Source organism: Lontra canadensis, unplaced genomic scaffold (assembly GCF_010015895.1).
Source record: "Lontra canadensis isolate GAN:19392208 unplaced genomic scaffold, GSC_riverotter_1.0 scaffold162, whole genome shotgun sequence".
In the NCBI taxonomy this organism is placed as follows: domain Eukaryota; kingdom Metazoa; phylum Chordata; class Mammalia; order Carnivora; family Mustelidae; genus Lontra; species Lontra canadensis.
The window spans coordinates 2,003,018-2,026,821 of NW_022631156.1; the positions used below are offsets into that span (position 1 = coordinate 2,003,018).

Consider the following 23,804-nt stretch of genomic DNA (forward strand, 5'->3'; position numbering starts at 1 on the left):
GGTTTTTTTTTTTTTTAAGATTTATTTGTTTATTTATTTTAGGCGGGGAGGGGCAGAGGGACAGAGAGAGTCTTAGGCAGACTCTGTGCTGAGCATGGAGCCCAACATGGGATTCAGTCTCATGATCCTGAGACCATGACCTGAGCCAAAACCAAGAGCCAGACACTTAACCAACAGTACCACCCAGGTGCCCCAATCCTTTGTGTTCCTGTTGTACCAGTTATTACTTCTACTCTCTCATTTGATTGTATTTCTTTGGTTCTTTTCTCTTTATTTCTTGAGGAGTCTATCTAAAGGTTTGTCAATTTTGTTATTCGTTTCAAAGTACCAGCTCCTACTTTCATTGATTTTTTTTCTACCTTTTTTTTTTAGCTCCTACTCATTTATTGCTGTTGTGATCTTTACTATTTACTGTCCTCTACTCACCTTGGGCTTTGTTTGTTCTTTTTCTAGTTCCTTTAAGCATAAGGTTAGATTGTTTATTTCAGTTTTTTTTTTTTTTTTTTTTAATTTCCTGAGGTAGGCCTGTATTGCCAAACACTTCCCTCATAAAGCTGTGTTCATTGTGTTCCAGAGTTTTGGGGCCATTGTGTCCTTGTTTTCATTTGCCTCCACGTGTTTTTTGATTTCTTCTGTTTCATTGACCCATTAGTAGTTTAGTATCATGTTGTTTAGTCTCCACACGCTCATGACTTTTCCAATTATTTTCTTATGATTTATTTCTAGTTTCATAACATTGTGGTCAGGAAAGATGCATGGTATGATTTCAAGCTTCTTAATTTTATTGAGTCTTATTTTTATGGCCTAAATCCTCTGTTCTGGGTAGTGTCCCATGTGCACTTGAAAAGAAAGTATATTCTCTTGATTGTGGAGGGAATATTCTATTTATATCTGTTATGTTAGTCTGATCTAATGTGTTATTCAGACATTGTTTCTTTGTTGATTTTCCATCTAGATGATCTATCCATTAATGTAAGTGGGGTATTAGGGTTCCCTACTATTATTATATCACCATAATTTTCTCTCTTAATGTCTGTTAATATCTGCTTTATGTATTTAGGTGATGCAGTGTTGAGTGTAGATATTTACAGTTGTATCTTCTTGTTGGGTTGATCCCATTATAATTAAGTAGTATCCTTCCTTGTCTCTCATCATAGTTTTTGTTTTAAAGTCTATTTTGTCTCATATGAGTGTTGCTACCCTGGCTTTATTTTATTTTTTTCCACTTCGATTTGCATGGTGAGTGTTTTTCCATCTCTTCTCTTCCAATTTGTATGTGTCTATGTCTGAGGGGAGTCTCTTGTAGGCAGCATATAGATGGGTCTTGTTTTGTTTTGTTTTGTCTTATACATCCTATCACTTATGCCTTTTGATTGGCGCACTTAGGCCATTTCTATTTAGAGTACTTATTGTTAGGTATGTGCTTATTGACATGTGTTTTCTGTTTTTTTTTTGTTCTTTGTTCCTTCTCTTGCTCTTTTTTCATGATCAATGAGTATCTGTAGTGTTTCTTTGGCCTTCTTTCTCATTATTTTTTTATAAGTTTGTCATTTTCATAAGGTTCATATATAACATCCTAAGTAAATAGCAGTCCATATTAATTTAGTTGTCACTTAAGCTCAAACACATTCTAAAAATAAAAGAAAAAAAAAACAGAAAAGGAAGAAATCTTTCTTTTTCCCTTTCTTTTTTTACATCCTTCTCCATAGTTTATGTTGTCATATTTTACATCTTTTTATTCATATTTTTCTTATGTCTAATTGTGGCCATTTCTTTTCCACTTAAAGAAATGGCCTTAACATTTTCTGTCAGGCTGTTTTAATGGTGATAAGCTCTTTTGTATTTTATTTGTCTGGGAAGCTCTTTATCTCCCTTTCAAATCTGAATGATAACCTTGCCGGGCAAGAAATTCTTGGTTGTAGGGTCTTTTTCTTACAGCATTTTGAATATGTCATGCCACTCCTTTCTGGAATGCAGATTTTCTGCTGAAAAATCAATTGATAATTTTATAGGTAATGCTTATGTTTCTCTCTCACTTTTTTTTTTAAATTTCTTTTCAGCGTAACAGTATTCATTGTTTTTGCACCACACCCAGTGCTCCATGCAATACATGCCCTCCCTAATATCCACCACCTGGTTCCCACAAAGTCCTACCCCACCCCCCCGCCCCTTCAAAACCCTCAGGTTGTTTGTTTCCGAGTCCATAGTCTCTCATGGTTCACCTCCCCTTCCAATTTCCCTCAACTCCCTTCTCCTCTCCTCTCTCTTTATCTTCTACCTTTGACATTTTAGTTATCATGTGCTATGGTGTGGACCTCCTTGGGTTTGTTTGGAACTCTCCATGTTTCTTGGACTTGAATGTCTATTTCCCTTCCCTAGGTTAGGGAAGTTTTCAATTATTATTCAAATAAACTTTTTACACCTTTCTTTCTCTCTGTCTTTTTTCTGAGACTCCTATAATATGTATGTTTGTCCACCCAATGTCCAAGAGATCTCTTAATCTATCCTCATTTTTTAAAAATTCTTTCCTCTTTTTGTTGTATTGCTTATGTGCTTTCCATTACCCTATCTTCCAGATGGCTGATACTTTCTTCTGCATCTCATCGACTGTTGATTCCCTACTCTGTGTGTGTGTATATGTGTTTATTTTACATGCTGTATTATTCAACTCTGATTGGTTCTTTTTAATATTATCTATGTCTTTATTGACGTTCTTACTGAGTTCTCCCATTCTTTTCTGCAGCCCAATGAATACCTTTATGATCTTTAATTTAAATTCCTTATAAGGCATATTGTTTATCTCTGTTTCATTTAGGTTTTTTTTTTTCTTGTTCTTTCTTTTGAAGCATATTATTCTGTCTCCCCACTTTGTTTTTCTTTCTGTCTGTGTTTCTATGGATTAGGCAAAACGATTACTTGTCCTAAAATTGAACAAATGGTCCTGTGTACATGTTCTCTTTGTAGTCTGTGAATGCTTGGTGAGTTCTGCTGGTTGGTTGGAGCTGTAGCTGTAAATGATAGTTGTTCTTTTAAATCATGGCTTTTTATACAAAGAAAAAAGGGAAAATACAATAATAAAAGAAAAAGGAAGATGATAAATGAAGAAAAGAAAGAAAAAATAGAAAAAGAAAAGAAGAGAAAAAAGCAAACAGAAGAGAAAAATAAAATCAAAACAAGACAAGATAAATTTTTTAAAAGTAAAATAATAATAATAATAATAATAATAATAATTTTTAAAGAGCACACACAAAGCCACACCTTGTTTTCTGTGCTCAGCACTATAAGGTGACTGTGTGGGTTTGTGGACCCTGGGTTCCTTGAGCTTGCCAGCTGATTGTTGAGGTGGACCTTGCTCCAGTCTGGACTTTCACGGTTGGTGGGGAGAGACTGTTCTCTAAGTTCCCTGGCACTCTTAATGAAGCTTTTGTTTCTGTGCCCCAGTGTGACCAGGATTGCTGTGGGCCTGTGGAAACTGGACGTACTAAGGTCACAAGCTCACTGAGATGACTGGACCCACCTGCCATGGCATCTAGACCCTGCTCTGGTCCAGGCTGTTAAGGTGGGGTGGGAATATGAATCATGTCATTCTCCAGTCGCTCTGACCTAGAGAGCATTCAGTGGCTCCCCTAGTGCTTGGAGGTGTTCTAGTGTTATCCCTTCTGTATCCTAGTTTCTCTTTGAATCCACCACTTTGTTTCTGTATCCAAGGACAGAGGGTTCTCTTCCCAGTCCCTCAGTACTGTCCCACTTCATTGTGGCTCGCAGTGTGAGGGGATGAGGATTCCCTTCCTTACCATGTATCCATCTCTTTTCCTGTTCTCTTGCTGCCCACTCTCTTTGGCTGTTCGGTGGCCCTCAGTTCTTCTTCAGGAGCAACTGTTCTATTAATAGGTGTACTTTAGTGTGTTCCATGGAGGAAGTGAGTTCAGGGTCTTCCTATGTCACCATCTTGAACTGAAACCAAGAAAAAACTTTTTCAGATGAATTAAGTATACCTTTGCTAAATGGAATGAATACCACATTTTCTAAATGAGAAAATTAAGTGAATCTGTAGGGTCTTTGAACTTAGACATGCACTTCTGTTCTTGGAAAACATTTTTATACTTCAGTAATAGCCTGGCTTTTGCAAAGTACTTAACATTCAGGGGTCACATGAAGGTTTCCATTGAAAATCATTCTGGAGAGAAGTTGTATATCATAATTGCTTTTGCTCTACCAAAGGAAGTTATAGCTCTATTCATCAGTAACATTTGACTGAGACTGATCATAAATTCCTACATATCCACAATATAGAAACTTGGAGAATAGCCATAAATTTCCTTATGTTTCCATGGCAATACAGTTTTCTATGATAAGAATTGTTTCTAACACTGAGAATGATAGAATTAAGACACCACATTCTTATTCATTTCATTTCTGGCAAAATACTTCCATAACCATCTTAGATTAACAGCACTAACGTGAACACTATTATTATCATAGACAGTTTTTTTTCATTATTTTGTTTTGTTTTATTTCTTTTTGGTTTTGTTTTTGGTAATTTCTATTATTCTAGAGCTACATTATATCATGAATGTGAAATCAACTTACTATCTTTTAAAATTATCTGAGATGGTCCTTTTCTGTTTGTGTTTATGTCACCAACTAAATAAACATTTAGATTTTTAAATTTTATTTTATTTTTACTTTTTGAGTTGCCCTTGTATTCAGTGTCTTATAATGATATGTATTTATGTGATGTAATTTTTTTAAAAAAATTAAGCTTCATTGCCTATTTCCTCAAGACATTCTCTCATATGTAGTACTTTTTTGATGTTATAATTTATCATCTTATTAATATTCATATAGACACATTTGTATATATATTTCCTTTTATTTATATATGTATTTACTTCTCTTTCTTAAGAGTTAGTAATACAATATGCACTTTTCTCCAAGTTGTTTTTTCACTTAATATAACTAAAGAGAACTCTACAGTAATGTAGTAATAGGTAAAAATACCCATCATTCATTTTTTCATTTCAGTTATTATCCACTTGAGGATATATCAACATTTATTCAGCCAGACCACTAGTAAAGTATATTTAGGTAATTACTTATATTTTATTATTAAAATGCAAAAAATTCCTTGAAGTGGGTTTCTGTGTCAAAACTAAATGCTAATATGATTTTTTGTTATAATAAAATACACATAACATACAATTTACCATCTTAACCATTTCTAAGTACACAGTTTAGTGATACTAAATTCATTCATAAAGTTGTGCCTAGAACCCTTTCCATTTTATAAAACTGCAATTCTATACACATCAAGCAATAATTCCCTATTCTTCTCTTCACTGCAATGCCTAGAATACTCGCTTCTATGTGCTATCTCTGTAATTGTGACTAAGTACGTTATGTAAGTAAAATCATGCAGTATTTGTCTTTTTTATGACTAGCTTATTTCATTTTGTCCTCATGGTATAACGTATGTCAGCCTTTCACTACCAACTTATTTGTGTCTTGGAATCTAAAGTGAGTGTCTTGTAGACAGCATATAGTTGGATTATTTTTTAATCCATTTGTTTGTCTTTGAGTGAAGAATTTAATTAACTTACATTTAAAGTCATTACTGATAAGGAGGGACTTCTGTCATCTAGCTATTTGTTTTCCACATAGCTTATAGCTTTCTCATCCCTCATTTCCTTCAGTACTATCTTCTTTTGTGTTTCATTGATTTTTTTTTTTTTTTGGAGAGTTTAAATTCCTTTCTTATTTCCTTTTGTGTATATGCTATAACTGCTTTCTTTGTTTGCATCATGGGAATTATATTTGAATCCTAAAGTCATAGCACTCTAACTTGAATTTACGTTAGTTTAACTTTAATAGTGTACAAAACTCTGCTCCTTTCTAGCTCAGTTCTTACCCTTTTAGGTTGTTTATGTAGCATATTCACGTTTCTCCATCATGTGTCTGAAAACATAAACTAATAATTCTTTTAAATTTCTTAGTCTCTTATGCTATGTAGAAACCACAGAGTGAAATTACAGATGGTTGTTACTATAATACTAGCTTTTATAATTGCCCATATATTTACCTTTTGTGAGATCTTTTACTCCCCCTCTGCTTCAGATTATCATCTACTGTCCTCACCTTGTAACCTACAGGCTCCCTTAACATTTCTTGCAGGGCTGGTCTAGTGGTAATGAATTCCCTCATCATTCCTGGAATATCTTCATTTCTCTGACACTTCAACATGACAGTTTTGCCATATACGGGATTTTTTTTTTTTTTTTGACATTTTGCTTTCCTTTAGCACTTTTATTATATAGGGCCACTCTCTTCTGGCCTCCAAGGTTTCTCATAGGAAATAGGCTGATAATCTCATTGAGCACCCTTTGTATGCGATGATAAGTCCCTTCTCTCTAGCTACTTTCCAGATTGTCTCCTTGTCTTTGTCTTTGGGTTAGATTATGAAGTTTCTTGGTGTGTCTTTAAATTCATGTTACATGAATTTTGTTGAGCATTTTGGGTCTATATCTGTATCTCTCATCAAACGTTGGCTATTTTCAGACTTTTTTTTTTTCCCCCACACATTCTCTCTGCACCTTTCTCTTTCTTTTCTCCTTTGAAGACTCCCACAATGTATATGTAGGTCTTAATAGTACCCTACAGGTTAATTAGGTACTGTTCTCTTTTGTTTAATCTTTTCTTGTTGTTGTTACTCTGACTCAGCAATTTCCATGGCCCTATCTTTAGTTCATTGATTCCTTCTTCTGCCTTCTCAATCTGTCTTTGAACCTTTCTAGTAAACCTTTCATTCCAGTATTGTCTTTTTCAGCTCCAAAATTTCTTATAGTTTCTTTTTAGGTTTTCTTTCTCTTTATTGGTATTTTCATTTTGATCATGCATCAGTTTTTTGACTTCCTCTATAGCTATTTTTAGTTCCTTGTGGATCTTTAATACAGTTGTTTAACATCTTTGTCTAGTGGGACATTCATTAATCAGGTGTTTTTCAGGGGCTATTTCTGTTGATTCAGTCTTTCTTTCTTTTTTTTTTTTTTCCTTTGAATGGGCCATACCTTCCTGTTTTTACATACAGTTGGTGTTCTTGTTGAAAATTGGACATTTGAATCTAATAATGTGGTAACTCTGGAAATCAGAATTTTTCACTTTCTCAGGATTTGCTGGGTTTTGTTTCTACTTTTGTTGATTAATTTATTTTTATAGTTGTAGTCTGTCTCTGTGCTGAGAACTAGTCTAAAGTGAAAATACTTAAGATTTTCTCAAGTAATTTCTGAGCCTATGTCTTCCCCTGGGTATGCATGGTGACTTTCTAATTTCCCCTCATGTATAGTCACATTTGGATGTCCTTCTCTTTAATGCCTATCTTCTGAGGGGGGAAAAAGAGAAAGAGAAAAAAAAAAATGAAGGGGGTAAAGAGGATGCTGTCTCTCAAATTTCCTGGAAGTTAATTCAGCCTAGTGGAGGGGCTTATAACAATGGGAACAATGGCTGTGAGTGTGTGTGTGTGTGTGTGTGTGTGTGTGTGACATGATAGTCACCTACACCTCTATGATCAGAAACAGGAATTGCCAGGGAGATCACAGATCTCTGCTGTTTGAAGGACATGGTCCTTTTAGTCCAAACTTGCTCCCAGAGGTAGTATATAAGCTTCTCCAGGAACATGGATCCAGCTCCCTGCCAAGTGGGTAGTAGCTACTGTGCTAAGAGCTGTAATTGTTAGAAATTAATCATATTTTACTATCCAGACCTTACTCTGGAATTTGGAAGACTTTAATAGACCCCGGAGTTCTAAAACATTTTCATCAGACAGATTTTGCCAGTTGTTGTCTACATGAAGAGATAGATTCCTAATGCTTCCCATTTTGCCATATTCCCAGAATTCCCCATTACATCATTTTCATGGATACACCAAGTTTTCCATCATAGGTTTTATAACATTCTTTTAATAATACCAGAAATGTCTGTAGGTGCATGTTTTTTCACAGGTTCACCAATAAGAGTATGGTGTCCACTTTGGACCATTGCTAATCTAACAAACAGGAAATGGAATCTCAGTTTAATCTCAAATTTAATTTGCATTAGTCTTCTTGTGTATAAAGGTGAGCATCTTTGTACTTGGTCAAGATTTGTTTCTTTCTCTTTCTATGAACTCTTTTCATTCTCTAGCCCAATCTTTTTAATGTATTGCTGATCTTTTTCTTTCCTAATTTGTAAATCTACATGTGTTAGGGATATGAACATTTTGTGTCTGTTGTTAATTGCAGATATTATCCCTAGTTTGTCACTTGTGGTTTTACTTTGTTTATTGTGTCTTGCCAAGCTATTTTGTAATGTCATCAAATTTATCTCTCTATTCCCTTATTGCTTCTTGATTTTGAGCCATAGTTAGGAGAGATATGCCCACTCTCACATTATAGTAGAATTCATCCATGTTTTCATCTATTACTGGAATTTGCATTATTTCATTGTTTATTATATATGAATATACTCTCCATTTGGAGTTTACTCTAGTATAAAAAATGGATGCAATTCGATCATTTTCTGTATGGCTGTTCTATTTGATAAATGCTAGTACTCAAAAATCCATTTCCCCTACTGTTTTGAGATGATTACTTTATCATATGCTAAACTGTCATGTGCAATTTTGACTATTTCTGTATTTTCAAGTCTATTTTACTGGTAAACTTTTTTTTAAATTTTCTCTCACAAAATGCCCCAGGAGAGTTTCTCTTCTTGTCTCAGTGTTGAAGCAAAGAAAGAATAGAAATTAATCCATTTTTGAATATTTCTGGCTCTGGCAACCTAGATTTGAATGCAAGCTCCGTCTTATATTGTCTCTTTGGTCTTGGCAAATTATTTAATATCTCAAAGTTACCAAGTCCTTCTCTGTAAAATGGGAATGATTTACAGACTTATTGGTGATTATTTGCATAAAGCATTTAGTACACAGTAGCCTTTAATAATTGGAAACCATAGTTATTTCATTCTTATGGCTATTGTTGTGCCAAATGCATACATATACTCTATAGTTACACAATTTGACTTCTACTTATTCTTCACATTGAGAAAAAGGATGTCACATCATACAAAAGAAAATAATGCAATTGAAAGAAACTTCTGCATGAAGAAATGTATTTCAACTCACTAAAATGCCTGTACTTAAGAAATACCCTCTCTAGGCATTAAGAATATCATCAATACATTTTTATTTAATATGATTAATGTAATTAGCTAGATTCTTGCCTTAAGAAAAGTATTTTCCCAGCTGGAAAAGAATATGTTCATTTTAATTTTCAAGCAGCTTGATATTTGGTACAAATTACTAGTCTTTGTTTACTACAAGATGCAGTGAAAGACCAGGCAGGCTATAATTAAGATTTATGCACCATTAAAACACAATTTTATACTTCAAAATTTGCTCTCCCTACACTTAATATCTCTTTCATGTGATGAATTTTCAAATTAATTAAAGAGCTCTGCTAATAAAATATATTTGGAAAATCACCCCAATAATAAATACTTTCCATCTTCTGACTTATAAGTTAATTAATTGTATACCACATTTGTGTCTCCTTTCCCTAGACCACATGATTTTGAAAGTTAATTTACTAATGAAATTGTGATTCTGTTCCTCAGATAATGAAGGGAATTAGATATAGCACACACAGATACTATGTATTGTTCTCAATTATGTGCCAAAATCTCAATATCTTTCAGGGACTCCTGAGGATTACCCACGATTTTTCCATATGCATCCTAGGACTGCAGAACTTAGCCTCTTGGAACCAGTAAACAGAGACTTCCACCAGAAATTTGATCTGGTTATTAAGGTAAATTAAACTAATTTCTTCTCTCTTTGTATTTATAAACTTCTAATCAAAGAAACCTGTAGCGGCTACTGTAGGCACTTTTATGTTACAGAAATTAAAATAAATCTGACCGCAATATTTAAAAAAGTGAAGTTCAGCTATTTTAATACATTGTGCTACTTTTCTTTAAGATAACTGTTTATATTATGATGTGATTCAAATACTGAGTATTTTTGGAGCAAATGCCTTGTCCAAATATATATATAATGCTACATAATATAACTTTGTTACATTTTCTAACATTTTTTTCTTGCTAAAAGGAATCAATTCTTGACCACAAACCCTGCTCATGAATATATTTTAAATGGGCATGAATTTATATATTTTTATTTTAATATCATATTATGTTTTAAAATATTGTTTTTCTTTCTAACTTAAAAGATCTTCCCTGTCCAGAAATTCTTTCAAAAGATGTCTCATTAATTTCTTTATTTTGAAAAATGATCCTAGGCTAGAAAAATTATCAAAGCTAGGGGAATCCATCTGGCATTACAATTACAGTTAAATAATATCTACTGTATTGTAATAAAATTGTTTAAGAGGTACTGTGAAAACCAGGACGATCTGTCAAGTAATTCTGATAGACTTTGCTGGCAGGTAAGATTGGAGCTGGACAGTGAAGGAATAATGGCAATTTATGGAGTAGCAACGAGGGTGGGAGAAATACTTTAATAGAACAGACCAAGCAAGGACGTGGAGTAAGTCTGGTGTGTAATATAAGACCTTCTCATAAACACTCAGAACAATAGCTATAGAAATGCACATTGAGGGTATTTTTTTTTATAATTTAAAACTGTTAAAGGTAGAGGAAATAAGATAAGGAAGCTTACCGAGCATGTCCAAAGTTACTTAAGCACATTTTTCATTGAATTAGAGCCATAATCTTGGTGGTAAGTTCATTGATGCAAATGTGGAACATAAAGCTCAGCCAGCATAAGGAGCTGGCTCCGAGTTACTTCCCCGAGAAGCAGCAGCTCTGAGATTCACACTTAGGTTGATCTAAGCGAGGGCCATAGTCTTATCCCTTCACCAAGATGCAGTTACTTCAAAATGGTGGGTTTAATTCTCTGTTGGTACAACTGCAAACAAAAACACCCAAACACACATTTGATTTTAGTTCAAATTAGGACATATTTTGTGGGCACTGATCATGTTATACCTTACCAGATCCAAAGTTATGGGTTGTCCCTCGTTCTTGAAGAACCTGTGATCTCTAAGGGTAAAGAGTTGTACATGCTGATAAATCAAATAGGTCCCATCGACAAGTAACAGGAAGGCATCTAAAAAGTGCTGGAAAAGTACAGAATTGGGACATATAAATTAATCTGGGGATTCCAGGAAGATGTTCCAGAAACTACCCTGAGCTACCTGTCGCTGCATCAGAAGGTTTTTGGCCAATGAATAGAAGTGGGAAGTGTGTTTGAACATCAGGAAAAGCCAAAGTAAAAACTAGAGGCGTGTTGCAGCAGGCTACAAAGAGTTAACGGAAATGAGGGATAGGGGCAGACCAGGAGAGGCTCCTGTGAAATTGCTTTTTCCTTTGATTTTATTCAATAGGGGTTTGGGAGTCATTCAACAAAGACAGACTCCTTTTACCATTTATATAAAATGGCCGTGCATGAGATTTATCTTCTTGCACTGACTATTTCAATTATCAGGGAACTATATAAAACTAGAAAATATGTATCCATGGTCTACCCTCCGTTTCCGTGTAGGCCTGCGGTACTGCTCTCTGTAGGAGCTAAGAAAGCTGACAAGGCACTGTTACCAAACTGCCTCATTTCAGTCCTGAAATCAATTATTTTCCTTTACTATCAAACTTAGTTGTCCTGGTGTACCCGGGTATAATGAAAAGCAGCCCATCAATTATAGAAACAAAAATCAATTAGAACAGGCCATAGATAATTTGTTTATGTTTTAATAACAGTTTATATTATTAATGGAAGTTTTTACAGACATTATTAGATTCAAATTACTGTGTTTTGTGTGCAGTCAAGGGGATAATAAGCAAAGGTATCAATCTATACGAATAATAACGTGCCACCTGCTTGAATAAGAGCTGAATATTGTGGCTTTGTAGAGGGATCCGTTGAAGTGTAACAGTCTGGAGGGTCTCTGGAGTGAGTCTTTCAACTTCTTACCCTTTTCTTATTTCAACAATGTTTCATTTTTCATTGGACATAGAAGTTTGTTGGTTTTTTTTTAAAGATTTTATTTATTTATTTGACAGAGAGAGATCACAAGTAGACGGAGAGGCAGGCAGAGAGAGAGAGGGAAGCAGGCTCCCTGCTGAGCAGAGAGCCCGATGCGGGACTCGATCCCAGAACGCTGAGATCATGACCTGAGCCGAAGGCAGCGGCTTAACCCATTGAGCCACCCAGGCGCCCGGACATAGAAGTTTTTATTGAATTTGATCCCCATTTCTATTTCGGGAGCTAAGGAAAAACAAAATGAAGTATTTCCTCCTAGACTTTGAAAATTCTGCTTTAGAAAGCTATATGCACATTAAACAGATGGGAAGCATCATGGGTAAGAAATTTTTCATCTTTATTCCATCCATTTCAGCCAGGGATTTATTCAGGATACTGACAAAAATGTAAAGCTGAAACTAGGGAAACAAAAGGGAGTAGCCCACCAACTTTCTAATATTAAAGGATTGAAAGGAATCCAATGAAAAGAGGAAAGGATGTTCCATTTCAAACACTATCCTAAATGTTAAAAGACTGTAATCTCTTAAACATTTTTAACTGAAATACACATACTGAATAAGAATCATACATTTGGTTTGCCCAGGAAGGTTCACATTCATGCCTGTTGTCTTTGTATAGTTATTCATAATATCTCTTTCACTCTGAAAACTGGCCCAGTTTGGATGAAAAGTTATATGATCACCATAGTTACAAAGCAAAAAGCAACTAGGAGATATATGAAAGCATATTTTGTTATCTGGGTGATAATTAATCAGTTCATGCATGAATTATCTATTACAAAGCCCAGAAAATTCACTTTTATGATTTTAAGTGCAGTATTTAAAAAATAATTATTAATTGATATATTTATGCTCTTGACACCTAATACAAATATCAAGTGGATAAAATTATTAATAATTCAATGTCCACAGTTGCTCAGACATAATTGTGTTTTTTTATGGAAATCTCATGGATTCACAGCTAAAGTGAGGCTCACGGACATGATCGTACCACTGTCTCTCTGCTTTTCTTTTTTTAACATTTTATATATTTATTTGACACAGAGAGAGAGCATAGGCAGAGGGAGTGGCAGGCAGAAGGAGAGGGAGAAGCAGGCTCCCTACTGAGCAGGGAACCTGATGCGGGACTCCATCCTTATGACCTGAGCCGAAGGCAGATGCTTAACAGACTGAGCCACCCGGGCACCTGGTCTCTCTAATTTTTAGGTTGTTACTGCTAGCCTATGGTAGCTGTTTTGCAGGCTGAGCTACAATACCTTGTCTTTCCACACCGAGGGCATGTTAACCTGAGCCTTCATCAGCCACCCTGAACACTCTGTGTCCAGCCAGCCTGACACAGTCACTGTCCTCTCAGTCTGCCATCTTCTCTCCGGCCCCCATGCATCTGTGGATGCTGCCCCACCTCGTGAATATCCCTTCTTTTCCTCCTGGGCAGTCTGGGTCACACTGTCACATCAGCGATCGCATCACTGTCTCACTGATGCATCAGAGGCTAAGACACTCAGTCTGGAAAGGTCTTACCACAGCCTAGAAGCTTCTCCCCACATCCCGCTTGTCCCCATGATGGCTCTAACCATCCTGCATTGAATTTTCCTGTGTATTTTCTCTTGGCCTTTACAGTAGGGCAGGTGGTCATATATTTCTTTATGCTGTGGCCCAAGTGTATGTCAAGTGCATAGAAGATGCTCAAGAAATATTTGTCGTAAGCTATTCTCCCTGGCACAAACTTCTAGAGCAGCTGATTTTGCATACCTACATCTTCACTGTATTTAAATACCTACCTTCGAAAGTGTGAGCATTTGATATGACTTCATCTTGTCTGGCTGTCTAGAATAAAGATGCAATAAACTACTCAAATAAATTCAGCTCCTGGAAAAAAAAAAAAAAAAAGACCAAATCTATGTGAAAGCAGAGTTTAAAGCTGTTTATGAAAACTGAACAAAAAACACTCCTTCTGGGGGGGGGGGAATACACACACACACACACACACACACACACACACACACACATATTTAAATATATACATATGATTATATGCGTGTATATATACACATATATATATATTTTGACACAGACAAGAGGTACAGAATTGAAACTGGAGAACTTGAATATCAGTGCTGATGGGACAGTGATCCTGGCAAGATACTTTTCTCTGGACATTTGACAAGACAAGAAAGTCTAGAGGCCTGAGAGGACAGCTAGCATACTCACAGATTTGTGGTGCCACAGCCTAGAAAGTGCTTGGCCTTTGTGTGAACGATAACATCAGTGATACTTCACAGGGACTCAGTAGAACCCTCAGAGACACTGTTTTTGAGGCTTACGACGTTTGTAGTTTTCAGTTTGCTAAGTCTTTGGAGTGTGTAACACTTCACTTGCTGTGGGAGAGAAAGAAAGGCATTGAAGTTCTGCATTGAGGAAATCACCAGTATGGAAAGGGTGCTTTTAGGTTATTTCCCACCTGCCTTCGGCTCAGGTCATGACCCCAGGGTTCTGGGATCGAGCCTCCATTAGGCTCCCTGCTCAGCGGGGACCCTGCTTCTCCTTTTCCTTTTGACTATCACTCCCATGCTTGTGCTCACTCTCCCTCTCTCTCAATCTCTGTCAAATAAATAAAATCTAAAAAAAAAAAAAAAAAAAAAGAATGTAGCAAACTCTGTACCTTTTAAAACCTGAAATCTTCTACTTTTGCTTTTCTCTTTGCATCAACACCATGCAATCAGCCAGTCACCCAGGCACCTGCTCCCAGATGTCCCTGTGCAGTCCTCGTCAGGTCCTCTCCATGTAGCTCTAGAGTTTCTCCCCATCCCCTCTTCCCATGGTGGTCCTCTAGTCCCCCCGTCAAGGGCCACCATCTCACTCAGGTGGTCCCTCAAACCTTAGCCTCTTCTCCTGACATCCTCCCTGTCTCGTTCCCAACAGAATGTTCCTAAAACAAAACTAGGCCATGCCCCTCAGTGTTGCCTTCAAGACACTGAACCATTTATGCACCACATGGATTTCCCATGGAAGCACTGTTGAGCTGAATGATCTCAGGTGCCAGGAGCTGACAGATGGAGCTGCAAGTCACAGACCATCGGGCATCACATCGCAAAATATAGATGGCGGCATCTCCCATGAAAATGAAACAAGTCCATCAGGTCTGCTAAAGAGATTGTGAAGTGCAAGTGGCCATTCTTTCTGCTGTCAGTCTATCCAAAAGGAGAGAAATAAAGAGGAGGGAAGAAAGGTGTGCATACTCTCTCTAGGAAAGATTGAATAGGTGCCTCCAACGAGCCAGGGTCAGGACAGAAACCCTCTGAGCAGATGTTTCCACAGCAGGCAAGACAAATGCTCTGGTTGGGAATGTTCTAGCTTCCTGTCCTCATGGATTCCTACTTCAAGAATGAGGCACAGACAAACTCACATCTCCATTCAGTAGCTCAGTAGAAAATAAACTCCATCTGCCCCCCTAGCAGAATCTCTAAGGTGAGGAAGTCTGAGTCCATTAAGAGCCAAATTTTAGAGAAATTATCCCACAAGAATTTCAGGCATTAGTCCTGATTAGTAATGGAATAGCAGTCTCTCCATGGATTTCTTAATGAATAATGCACTTTCAGAAGTCCATCAACACATCTGATACACACTCATCTATTATTTTAATTTTATGTTCCTTCCCCCCCCCCCTCAATTTAGCAGATTAACACATAAACCATTATTTTTGTTTCCTCAAAACAACAGTGCATACTTGTATATCCTCCTGGCAGGCCACATTTCTAAATATTCTCATGATGAGTTGAATGAACGAACGTCATTTATGGAAATGAATAAAGGGAAGAATGCATCGTGTCTTCTTGTCTCACGTTGTTATTCATCCAGCTGAATTAGAAGAGAAATGGAATGCAGCAGTCGAATATTGCAGGCCTCCAAATGTGCAGGCTGACAAAAGACACACGGAGGTGATATTTTAGTTGGCCACCTTCCTTCCTTACAAGGTGACCTGCTGCTGCTGCTGCTTGGAAGAAGAAAAGCCATTTATCCATTCTGCTCACAATGTCTCGATTTTGGCAAGACCGTCTTGTCTGCAAAGGTCATGGTAGGAGTACAACAGCAAGTCCAAATATTGTAAAATGTCCAGTTGGAGCCACTTTCTGAACAGCCCTGGCCGGCAGTCCCTCCCCGCTACACCCCTTCACAGGCGACAACTCCCACCATCCTCTTGAACAACCATTCCCAGCAGGTCTTCATAAACCTCTTGATTGTTGCATGGAAAATTCAGAAATACTGTAACAACTTGCGAGCTAGATAGGTCTGCTCACCATTTTTTCTCAAGAATAAGCTGGTACCTAGGAGAAACACTAAACTCTCACTCTCCCTAGCTTCCAGGCTCTGAAAAATAACCCACTTGGAAATAAGGGTTTTTCTGGGTTTGATTTGTTTTGTTTTGTTTTGTTTTGTTTTGTTTTGGGGGGGGTTTGCTTTTGTTTTTTGGTGGCTTTTTGTGGGTTATTTTTTGGATACTGATGATTTTTGAAATTCAGATATTCCAAGATGGAATTTTCCAGTCCACTAGTTCAGATAAGACACTTCAATGGGGTTTTCTCCTGGTTGAGAGAAAACTCAGTGGGAATGAGGTTAGAACCCTGTGTGGGCCTTTGCTGGTTGAGGAGGCAGATGGCAGGGCAATATGAGGGAGATAAAAGAGTTAAAAGTATTCCAGAGTAAAGTGACTACTTCATCACCATCATAATTCTGTTTCTGGTTAGCCTCGCTATTTACAGCCAAGATGATTCCAATGTTCCAAGCACCAGCTGAAGAGCCTGACGTACCTGTGATTAGCAGGGGTTTTCTGGGCCTATGTCTTCCCCAGAGTGACTGGGTTTTTCTTCTTTAAGTCATTCAAAATTACTTTAGTAATTCTGGTGTCAGTTCATATCTCAAACACTAAGCAAAGAGGAAGATTTTTATTATTGAAAGATATATAGGAACTTTGAAGATTCGATGCAATAAATTATAAACAGAATGGTCATATTCTTCCAGTGAGGATAAAATATACTTCAGTTTATTAAAAATATTCTTTTGGTGGGAAGCGTGTCAGTATGATTTTCTTGTCATTTTATGAACCCTTGTTGGGTGCGGTTTGTCTATATTCTCTCTAGGGAAGACATTTTTCTCCTTTTTAAAATTTCCAACCAAGGCTGTACTTCTTTGCTCTATTTGTGATATCATAAACAAACCTGTTGTGTGATATACACACTGATTTTTTTGTATTTTATCTGATAAATTATGGTATGGGTCTGTAAGTTCTCAAATATTTTTAGTCAATGTTCTAAGTGCCCTTGCTGTCAAAATCTTTAGGCATTCTTTAATTTGTTAGAGTATGGAAGTTTAAATAAAGAACATTTCCGTTGGGTTAAGGCACTGTAATTTTCTAAGAAGGGCCAAGAAGCAATGAAATATACTTCTTTTTAATTATTAATTAGTTGGTAATATTAATATAATCTTTGACCTAGGAACAGTGGCTTGCCACAGCCATCTCTCCTTAAGACATTTCAAAAGAAAAATGTACTCCTGTAGAAATGAAATGTAACCTATTGTCACTAAGGCTCTGGCCCCAAATCCCTTCTAGGGCTTCAGTGAGCTGAGCAGGATCCCACAGAGAGCTCCCTTAAACAAGTGAGGTTCCTGCACTTTTATTTCCAACTGTTCTGTCCAACTGAAACTTAAAACTGCTTAAAATGGAAAACCTAGCAATTCCTTACAGATGAGCCTAGAGCAGTGCTGGCCTCCACTGTAACAGCTTCCTAGGAACCTGAGGCAGAGAAGAAGTAGCAGACCTAACTGGTCCCCAGAGGTCTCCTGGCTCCACCTCTCATGGTCACCAAAAGTGCTTGTTTCTGGAAGGCAGGTTTCAGGCCTCCCCCCACCGAATCAAGACACCCACGTGCCTCTCACGACATTTGAGTGTGAGAGCACACCATGTATTAACATCATTCGGAACCCTGTAAGGCAGGGTAACATTAAAATAATAATTAAGGAAACAGACAAATAAATACCTATCAGAAAGCCTGACTGATTCCGCAGGAATGTGCCTTAATAGGGAAACAGGGAGGCATCAGACGAGAAGGGCTTCAGAAACCACAGTGTTTAAGAAACACTGATGGAGAGTATAGAAGGTGGGGTCTTCTTTGGGAGCCTGCCTTTAATGAAATGATGGATGGGAAGAGACAAGCATCCAGTATGTTTAAATATCCTTGTAATGTTGGCTGTTCCACTCACATCCTAGATCAGACTTTATTAAACGCACTGTTTGCCCTTGAGTGGCCATAAATTAATTTACTACCTTACTATAAACTAGTGGCCACAAACTAGATTACTAGTTCACTGTGGTGGAAGGAGGGGCAGCATGTGCACATTTGGGGAGGGCAAGTGTATAGCGGGTTTTAGTAAACTTCTTATTGGAAACTGCCCCTCTTGCTGGGTTTTTACAAACCAAGACAACCAGATATACTACAAAAAAAAAAAAAAAAAAAAAAGTATTAAGAATGCCCAGATGTTTCTCCACCCTCTCCTGGCCACTACTCCCCACACACCCAAGAACCCCAACTACATGATTATAACAATGTAAATTACTTTTGTCTATTTCAAATTTGTTTTAAGATTGTATTTATCAGTTTATTAATTTAATGTATTAATTTATTTGAGAGAGAGAGCTCAAGCTGGGGGAAAGAGCAGAGGGAGAAGGACAAGCAGATTCCCCACTGAGCACAGAGCCCCATACAGGGCTCGATCTCACAACCCTGAGATCATGACCTGAGCCGAAATCAAGAGACAGGCACTCAACCGACTGAGTCATCCAGGCAGTGCTTAAATTGTTTTCATAATCGCGTTGAAGTATCATATCTTGTACCAGAATCATAATAGCATTATGCACCTTTCCTTTTGTTTGTTAGTTTGTTTTCTTACTGTGGCTAACTTCCAAGGTATACCTTTCACAACCATACACTGGCCCCTTATGAAAGAATCAGTAACAATGTGTCGTCAAGGTAATGTTCCGACTTTCATAAGCATTTGCTTCCAAATAGAAGTCCAAGTCATTCTTGTTTGAATCCCCAGGTAGGTGTGTCTCAATGCCTGGCTCTTGGAAAGGTGTAAACGAGTAAGGTTGTTGATGCTAATAAATAAATTGGTTGAAAACACGAGTAAATAGATTTTAACAATCTAAATCGATTAGGAAAAAGTGAGGGTAATTTCTGATCAAAGAGAGAAAATGGGAGTATAAATTGAGCCTTCCAGAAAGATTCTCCAAAGCCAACCCTCTTCCTCGGGTCCACTTGCAAGTTGCATTAAGGCGTGGCAATGAGGGGTGTGTGAAACCTGGGCGGCATGGGCGTGTCTGGTTTTCAGAGTCAGCCTCCGACTGAGCCAAATAAGCAACCTGTGCTCATGCGGGAGAGGCAGGCTTGACGAATGGCATCCTTTGTCTCCTGGAGGTTTGACCAAAGAGGACGGTCCTCTCCTGGGGTCCAGGAGAAAGACGGAGTGCATGGAGTGAGAAGGACAGGAGCATGAGGAAGGCCCTGAAAGCTTTGGTGAGAGAAGTGACCCAGTGTGGCTGGTCTTTCACAAAAGCACGGGATCCCGTTATGGGCCTGGGGTGTTGACAAGGGTGGACGCAGATAGAGAAGTTAACGTGATCAGAGGCAGATGGTGGTAGTGAAATCAGGGTGGTAACCAGGGAGGAGGTGAGAAGTAGTTAGATCTGGCTTTTATTTTATATTTTATTTTAAAGTGTGGTATCGCTCCTATTCTTTTTCCACAAATGATTTTTTAAAGCCTTTATTTATATATTTGACACTGATTTTTAAAAGATTTTATTTATTTATTTGACAGAGATCACAAGTAGGCAGAGAGGCAGGCAGAGAGAGAAGAGGAAGCAGGCTCCCTGCTGAGCGGAGAGCCCAACGTGGAGCTCGATTCCAGGACCCTGGGATCATGACCTGAGCCGAAGGCAGAGGCTAACCCACTGAGCCACCCAGGCGCCCCTATTTGACATATTGAGAGAGAGTGAGAGAGCACAAGCAGGGGGAGCAGCAAGCAGAGGCGAAGGAGAAGCAGACTCCCTGCTGAGCAGGGACCACCCCCTCACCCAATATAGGACTCGATCCCAGGACTCTGGGATCATGATCTGAGCCAAAGCCAGATGCTTCACTGGCTGAGCCAACCAGGTGCCCCATATTTTAGTTTATAGTCAATAAAGTATTCTCGAGGATTACCTGTGACATGTGCACAGAAGCAGGAGTGGAGGCAGGCCGAGGAGCCTGAAGACTTGGCAGCCATAACTCGTAAACAGCCATGGAGAGGGTTTATGAGGATGAGAACTCCCTTTAGAAATGTTTGCCGATCCCCACACAGAGGTGTGAGGTGGACCAACATGCTGAGACAGACAGGAAAGGTCAGCTGGGAGTCATGAGGTTACGGACACTTCTCAGACAATGACATGTGGCCAGGGTCCACCAGGACCTGAGTGGGAGGAGGAGGAGACAGTCCAGCCCTCCCTCTCAGGCCTCTCCAGCTGTCAGGAGTGGTGGAGAAAGGGACAGATCAGCAAAGGAGAATGGGGAGACACGGGGAGTAAAACCAGGAGGAGACCAGGAGAAAAGTGCTGTCTGGAAAGGCTGCTGAACAGTGCTTGAAATGCTGAAGATAGGTCACATAAGGCCTGAGAATAAAGCCTGCTTGCATCCAGGTCAGTGTCCTGATGGTTTTCCAAGAACAGGTGTGTGAGACCAGGGCTGAGCCTGACCTAGGCGAGGGGGTGGGGTGGAGTGGAGGGCTCGGGAACACCTGTGAGGAGGGACACCCCCCAGTGGTGAACACATGGGTGTGACGAGTGCGTCTTACAGGTTCACCACAAAGATTTCCTGATTGCCGAGGAGAAAATGATCTCCTCTTTCTTAGAATTCATTTCCTTGTCTTGATCATTGCCCCCATTTTCCCTTTCTCCCCTAAATCCTACTATCTACTTGAAAGGGTTCACGTTAGAGATGGTGGGACTGCTTGCCACCAGTCCTCAGGTGCAGGGAGGGAAGGGATTATCCACACTTGCTCGTTTTAATATTGAAAAAGGAGTAGTTTGTCTCTTTCAGTGTTTTGCTCTCCAAAGTAACTAAATAGTGTATTTTTCTTCTACTTTTGCTTTCTTGGCTTTTAGTTTCATTACTGAAAATGGGACTCATGCCCAGAAATAGTCCAAACAAAATCTGGCTTTTAAATATAATGCTTAACTTATAACTACAGATGCGGTAGATATAAATAAAGTTACCTTTATGGGATGAAGTGATTTCTTAAAAACCCCAGCTTGTTTCACTTGACCTGTTTTTTGCGCTTCTCATCTCATTCACCAGTGATTACAGGGGAACCAAATAAGTCAGATTTTTGAGAATTTCTACTTATGTTGTTTAGAAGCAGAGAGGGTAGGATGACAGGTCTGATGCATGGTCTTGCAGCAGAGCAAAGTGTAATAGTATTAATTTGTGTTAAGTGCCATATTTTACCTCTAATTAATCTGGAGTATCCACGTTATTAATCTTCCTTCCTGCCACTAATCTCTTCCATCCGTCGTACATATGTGTATTCATTTGCATTCTCTGAATTAGACAAACATGTTGTGAATTTCCCTGTGTAGCCTCTCGTAAATCAAGACACCTGAATTTGGGTGCTTTCCTGTCTGTTACTTACATGTGATGCAGCCTTGAACTTAAAACTCATCCTTCTCCTTCTCCATGAACACAAAGGAATATGTTTTCGTGTTTAGAGAGGGGTATACAAAAGAGAGTAGGGGTTAAGAATGTGGACCTTGGAGACAGATACCTGGTTAGGTCCCCTGAAGCGTTGAAATCAGAAAAGTATGTGATAGCAATCCAAACATTCCGACCATACTAATGACGAACTAATGTGAGGGTTAAAAGAGTTTCACATGTTATGTTTAACGATATGCAGAATTAGATTCTTCTCCTAGATCTGATTTGAGTTTTATTTCCTTTTCATTGGATTACTTTGTTTTCATCATGCAGATAATAACATGTTTTCCTGGCTTCACAACAGGCAGTAAAAATTAACAACCTACAAGCTGAATGTAAAACATAAACTTCTTTCACCGGAATAAAATTTGGCTTTTGTTTTCCTGTCACCGTCCATAAATTGTGTTTTCCTGTGTGTTTATTGGGCGAGGGGGGTGGGGACAAATGATAGATTTTGTGACTTTTCATGACATCACTAGTATGTCCATATGGATAGGACATAATGGCTTTTGGAATAATTAGCTACAAAATAAAGGCGAGAGAGAAAAGGTCCTGTTCAGAATGACTTGCATGTATGAATTGCTCCTGCTTTAATCAGATTACAGTTGCTGGGTCGGAACCCCATACGGACCAATTAGTTTCATCCAGTATAAAAGCGATGTTTTCTGGTCTCTCACCCCGATCAGCTGTGCTCAAGGAGCCTGCTGTGTGTCACAGAAGGGAAGCCTAGAAGAGTGTCCATGGCTCAGCACAAATTAATCATAACCTCTGGATGCAGAAGGAGCTACCCATGGTGTCAGCAGCACATATGGGCTATGTGTGAGAAGAATACGTAATTCCAGAAAAAGCTACACATTATTTCAGGATTGTTGTCCTCAGTGCAGAGCAGAGCTCATGAACATTTTACACCGTGGACCCCTCTTGGCAGTCTGTTCCCAAAGAAAATTCAAATGCACAAAATAAATGGCATAATGTTATAGAGGGAATCTAATTCATTGAGATGGAGTTACCAAAATATAAAAAAAAAGAGTTTTTATCCATGCTTTAAATAACATAATTTTATAGTGACTTTATTCATTACCATGAATTCAAATTATTAATTAGCATAAATGATATTTCAGAATATCTTCAATATTAATACTAACGTGAAGGAATACAAGTATTGTGATTTTTCTTGGTTCAGAGTTACCAGCCTTGCCAAACATCACTGTGAGTTGTTACTTACCCTATTAGTTGATGAAAATGCTAAATTATAATTGGAGGAAAGTGCACAACTGTCTTCTTAGAAGGCCTAGGTTCTTGCCTCTGGGTTGAAAAATCAGAGATATCTATCTGAACTATTTATAAATTTTCATGACCAAATGTTATTATTTCATCCAGGAAAGCACTCCACTATTTAATGTAAAATATTTAACTTTCACCTGGAGTTGATTTCAAAATACAACTATTGTGGTTATAGGGAAAACTTATTAATAAAAATTGACAATGGGGACTTTGAATTTATTTTAATAAATGTACATTATATTGGGTTGTATCAAGGTTTTGCCTAACAGATGGAGGAAATTTTCCAGAACTCAGATGTGATAAAATCTTCTCTCAAATAAAGCTTTTGGATTAGTATAGAATAAATTTTCTTAATAAAACAAAAAGTCAAGTGTTGGTGTTTCCCCAATTCCCAACATGACTACATGGCCATGGAAAGAAAATATATTAGAAATATAAATTGTCATCAATTTTTTAAACTAAAGAGGAGAAAAAACAGGAAAACAAACATATTTCTAGGACATGAATATCAATTTTACTTGAATAATGTATGCAATTAAATAATATTTGAAATTCTACAACTACTAAAAGTATTTCATTGAAATCATCTCTGTCCCATATATGAAGCTTTTGAGGACTTTCCATGGGCAGAAATGTAGTCTTAATTTTATA

The 23,804-nt window shown here is 37.9% G+C and overlaps 1 protein-coding gene across 1 annotated transcript in view; it reads left to right on the forward strand.

Annotated features, from left to right (window-relative positions):
• Nucleotides 1–23,804, forward strand: part of PCDH15 (protocadherin related 15) — a 1,265,671-nt gene that overhangs the window by 882,322 nt on the left and 359,545 nt on the right. Inside the window, exon 12 of the mRNA XM_032845308.1 lies at nucleotides 9,727–9,839. Coding sequence (XP_032701199.1) covers nucleotides 9,727–9,839 — 113 coding nt within the window. The remainder of the gene's footprint in view (nucleotides 1–9,726; nucleotides 9,840–23,804) is intronic.